A 5,760-nucleotide genomic window follows, 5' to 3' on the forward strand; every position below is an offset into this window, starting at 1 on the left:
AAGCAATTTTTAATAATTTGTTATGTTCGTTATTTGTGTTTTTTCGTAATTTATTCTGATGGAAACCATTCCTGAGGAAGTGCCAAACGTCAGACATCCAACGGATCAGTCGCTGGATAGGTTTGGGCACAGAAATGTTGACATCGGATGGTAAATAATTGAATAAATGGAATATAGATCTGTCAAGTTCGAAGTCTCTATCTCTTTTAAATATACAAATTTGAAACCTTGGAAATATAAATATATATATATACGACAGGCTTCTTTCAGTTTCCGTCTATCAAATCCACTCACAAGGCTTTGTTTGGCCTGAGGCCATGGTAAAAACACTTTCCCAAGGTGTCACATGGTGGGACTGAACCTGGAATCATCGGCACAAGTTATATAATAATTCCATTATCAATATAACTTAAAAAGGTTCTGAAATAAAATTATGGTGAGAGGGTTTTCACTTTAAACATGAAATAAATTTAGTTAAAACAGGTGGTTTTTGTAACTCAGACACTAGAAGCAGACACCTTGCTGGTAATTTGGTACTGAAACAGTTTAAAGGGATCAGACAGCCTAGCATGAGGTTGGGGGGACTGTAGATAGATGGATGGATGGATGGATGGATGGATGGATGGGAGGGAGGGAGGAAGGAAGGAAGGAAGGAAGAAAGAAAGAGTGAATTGGGGAAAACAGAAAGATTTGCAAAGCCTGACCCAGGTGACTTTGTATCTCAGATACCAGAAAGAAAAAGTCTCACAGGCGATTCTGTCCTAAAAAAGTAAAAGGGCTACAGAAATCAGGGAAGCTAGTTGTGATTTTGAAGATGAAAGAGAGAGAGAGAGAGAGTTTTATAGGGAGAAGAGAAGGATTTGCACACCCATGAGCCAGTGGGTTCAGTCAGGTAAAGAGATACAGGTACATGATGCAGGTATGTACAGGTAGGTAGATGGTGAGATGATTAGGGTAACTGGTGCATCAAGTTTGGAGGCTGTGCAATTAAGAAACTCACTTTCTAGCCATGCAATTCCAGGTTCAATCCCACTGCACAGCACCTTGGGCAAGTATCTTCTACTATGGCTCCAGGCCAACCAAAACCTTGTGAATGGATTTGGTCGATGAAAACAAGTGTAGAGGGCCATTGTGTGCGTACATGTATTTGTGTTTGTGCACCCTCACCACTGTTTGACAACCAGTGTTGGTTTGTTTGCATCCCAGTAACTTAGTGGTTCAGCATAAAGCAATGATAAAATAAGTACCGGACTTAAAAAATAAATAAGCACTGGGGTCGATCTATTCGACAAAACCCTTCAGGCTGGTGCCCCAGCATGGCCACAGTCCGACCACTGAAACAAGCAAAAGATTAGTTCCAGCCATGTCACTATAAACTGAAATGAATGAGAGAGAGAGAGAGGAGGAAAGAGAAGGTGAAAGAGCATGTATATGTGTTGCTGTTGTTGTGGTTGTAATATTACAGCTGTGGCAGACAGCTTTCCAGCTACAATGAGAGGTGAGAGGTGAGTTACTATCGAACTACCTAACGAGAGGTGACTGGAACAAGTACTGGGCGGATACAGAAGTTTGCAGAGTTTCACAGAAAACAGCAGAGATGTTCTAAGAGGAGGAGGAGGAGGAGGAGGGAAACTTTCAACCAGAGTATCCTGGAATTCATTTACTGCTACAACTGTTGAAGGTGAGAGACAGAGATAGAGAGAGAGAGGGGAGACAGGGAGTGAGATAAATGGTGAGAAGAGTAGAATTGTTATGTAAGTGCAGAGCTTGGAATGTATGCTGCCAACTATCAAACACCTAGATATATACAGTCTAGTGTGTGTATATATATATATATATATATATATATATATTCATACGGATGGATGTGTATATGCATGCATGTATATATATCATTTACTGTTTAACACATATATATATAATACAGGTATGTGTCCAGGCACACAGGTGTGTATGCATATATATATATATATCATCATCATCATTTAACGTCTGCCACATACATATAGACTGAATTTACAGGCAGGAATGATGTGTTTAAATACACATATCTATGCATATATAATATATTTACGTATGTATTGAAGAATGAGGTGCTTATATGCACTCATATACACATATATATCATTTATCAATATGTTATGAAAAATGAGTTGTTTATATACACATAAATATGTATATATATTCTACTTAAATAATGAAGAATAGGTACATATGTATAATCTGCTTGTATATGTAATGAAGAATGAGATGTTTATATAAACATATATATGCATATAATTTACCTACCTGTATAATGAAGAGAGGTATTATATATACCTATGGACATCTTGATGGTAATAATGTGTATATGTACTCAAAGGTATATATGTTAACAAGACGTACATGTATATGTATATAGAGAGAGAAACAGCACTTATGTAAACATGTGTATATACATCAGTAGCAACAGGCACCCAAACATCAGTGTGGAATTGCATGTGTATATATACATATGCATGTATATATACACATGCATTTTTGTATGCTTATCAATGCACTGTTACATGAATATACATGTGCATTTTCGAATGCTTTTACAAACACATGCACGTGTCTGTTTAGAAGTTATAAATTCTAAAATGCATGTAGATGCATGTGTATGCATACATGCATACATGAATACACACACACACACACAAATATGCATACACACAAACACATATATGCAGGTAAATGTGTGCATGAGTGTGTGTATGTTTATACATTGGTAGTTTTTGACTTATTTAGTCCCTCTAAGCGTGAGGCATTACTATATAGTTAATGCCCATATATAAATTATATATATTTATGGAAAAAAATGATGAGTTTTTTTTTCATTATGAAGTTTTTTCACGCTGACTACTTGATAAATTCTTATAAAGATTTTATCCTATATTATATATATATATATATATATATATATATACCTCATTGTCTATAAACATGGCATTTCATATATGAATACATGCATCACTAAAAACGTATGCACATGCACACGTGTTCTATGTGTGTATATGTGTGTATATGCCCGTGTATACATCTTTGTGTATACACAATCAAAAAAATGAGCATGCTGTTCAGTATTCGTGCATGGACAAGTCATGCTATGCCTGCACGTGTAAACAAGCACGCTTTTAAAATGCATGCAGATATAAACAAAGCGATGACAAATATTTATGTGTGTGTAAAATGCACGTCATTACACTATGCACCTGCTGCACCATTTTTCACCCGTAAACCCCTTTGATTATTAAAGTTATTCTGGTGGAGCCCCCCCCCCCACACACACACACACACAGAGCCATTATATGTTTAAAAATCTAGTTTTACAGAAACTTCTTTCGAAATCCCTATTTTCTTATTTGCACATTAACTTGAAGTTGAACCTAACTATTCCTTGCAATACATACATCTAAAGCAACATTTTTTCAGGGGCCCTTAAAATACTATTGTGGACCCCCAAAAATCTTATATTGACCCTCAGGGGCCGTATGGACCCTAGATGAGAACCACTGCCTAGCATGCATGGCTAAGTTAACAGCCCAAGTCTTCTGTGGATACAGTTAAGACTAAGCTGTATAACCACAGGAACTTGAGCCAATACATGGTCACACAATCTATCAGAAATAGCAGCCAAATTTCCCTTAACCCTTTTGTTGTCATATTTCTGTACAAATTTCATTTTTTTTCACTTTATGTAGTTTCAGCTCATGAGCTGTGGCCATGCTGGGGCACAGTTTTTTTTAAATAAATTTTTTTAAATAATGAAGAATTTAGTAAAACAATTTTACTATCATTTATCTGGTGTTTGAGACATAAATAAACATGAAATTTTAAGGGAGGTTTTAAATTACATTGTTTTAAAACAGGAAGCTTATATTGAAGAACCAGGTTCAATCTCAGGTTAGGTTGGGGTGAAAAGGGTTAAATCATATCCTATTATGTTGTATTGATGCTCAGCAGCACAATGGTTCTTCAGACTCACAGACGTGAATATCAATGCAATATCAATCAAATCATCCATTCAGTCATGCCTGCTACATGTGCTCACGAGGAAGCTTACACATGGTTGCTTGATAAATCTTTTTCAAATCCCTACATGAAATGGAGTGGGGAAAATAATCAAGTCAAATAATGTAGCTCAAGATATTCGTTGTATTTGGGTTTACTAAACAGGTTGGTCATGTTTGGAGTAGCTTTGATCATGAGTCTGATCTAGGCTTAAACAATAATGACGACAGTAACTACAACAAACATTCACTACGTTAAAAAAAAAAATACTGTAAAAGTAAGAAATAAAATATAAACAACACGATGATGATGATAATGATGATCCTTTCTATCATAAGCACAAAGTCTGAAATTACATTGACCCCCAGCACTCCACTGGTACTTATTTCATTGACCCCCCCCCCCCCCTGAAAGAATAAAATAATAATAATAATAGCCATGTGTTGAGAGGAATTCTTTGGGGTTTGAATAGTTCACCTTTGGAAACATGAGTGTTTTGCTCAACCTCCTTAAACCTTATTCAGGGACCTTTTGAGTGGGATGGGCTACTCGACCTGAAGAAAATTCTAACTGGACCCCACCTGCGAGGTCATGCGCTGTTTATCTTGATATAAGATCACCATGTCGCGCACATGTGGTTGTGATGCATGTGCTTTGTGTTCCCCTATCAGACGGTTAGTCACGATGGGTATAATGGGTTCCGTATATTTTACCCAAGTGTCACTTCGAGGGCATGCACTGCTCTCTCACTCAATAATAATAATCTAATTTTAGCACTAAACCAGTAGCGACACAAAAGTATTAAGGGAAAACACAAAAGAAAAAAGGTGGGGATTTACACAAAAACATGTAAACAATAAAACAACAATTTGCAAAATGATCCTATCAAACAAAATCCCAATCAGGAGGAGATGCCACCCAGGAGCAACCAAGGGATCCCACAGATCCTAAACCACCCTACTCACTGAGAATTCCATGGCAAGTGTGACTCTCTCCTCCATACACCCCAACCTACAAGCACCAGCTTAGAGTAGGCCCACCTCATCACATTCACCCACCTTTCAACAAATTTACTGGGGAGGAGGCAGCACATCCTTCTCAACCCTCATCTTCTTTTCAAATGGAATTTTAAAAAGTTGATGAAGCCCTAGGTATGAGGCCTGCAGCTTTGTTTGAGGAATGTTAGCCAGTTCCATCACCACCCAGCATTTGTCTGGTACTTTTATTTTATCAACAAGTCCCCTCACTCTAAACAAAACAGTGTAAGGGCAAAGTTTACCTTGGTGGAATTTTAATGTAGCACATAAAAAGCCAAAAATGCCATGGTCGTGACGATGGTGATGATGAAATAAATAAATTCGAAATGACAAACTACTTACCATAAGGAAAGAAACTGGATACCAGCCAAGCCCTTAAAGATTTGAAACCTAGAACTAGAAGGTGCCAACATCCACAGGCACCAGCCATTCTTGCAGAGGGTGGGGAGACGGAGAAAGAGGAGAGAAGACGAGGCTCAACAGTCAGAATTGGAAGAGAAAAAAATGATAGAGATAATGAAAGAATACTCCTTCAGATGATCCAAAGCCGGAGTCATTTAACAACATGAACGAACTTAGAGAGACAGTAAAAGAGACCGAGGGATAGAGAGAGAGAGAGAGAGAGAGAGAGAGAGAAAGATAAACAGAGAGTAGATTGAAGAGGGGGGAGAGGAAAGAGAGGAGGAGAGGC

The 5,760-nt window shown here is 37.5% G+C and overlaps 1 protein-coding gene across 4 annotated transcripts in view; it reads right to left on the reverse strand.

Moving 5' to 3' along the window:
• Positions 1-5,760, reverse strand: part of LOC106877370 (CTD small phosphatase-like protein) — a 370,420-nt gene that overhangs the window by 59,144 nt on the left and 305,516 nt on the right. The window contains exon 1 of one of the 4 annotated variants that reach the window (XM_052975456.1): positions 5,412-5,561. The exons of the other annotated variants lie outside the window; for them this stretch is intronic. Coding sequence (XP_052831416.1) covers positions 5,412-5,499 — 88 coding nt within the window. The 5' untranslated portion in view covers positions 5,500-5,561. Of the gene's footprint in view, positions 1-5,411; positions 5,562-5,760 lie in introns of those variants that run through there. 4 annotated transcript variants of the gene reach the window in all.

This window comes from Octopus bimaculoides, chromosome 21 (assembly GCF_001194135.2).
Source record: "Octopus bimaculoides isolate UCB-OBI-ISO-001 chromosome 21, ASM119413v2, whole genome shotgun sequence".
Taxonomy (NCBI): Eukaryota; Metazoa; Mollusca; class Cephalopoda; order Octopoda; family Octopodidae; genus Octopus; species Octopus bimaculoides.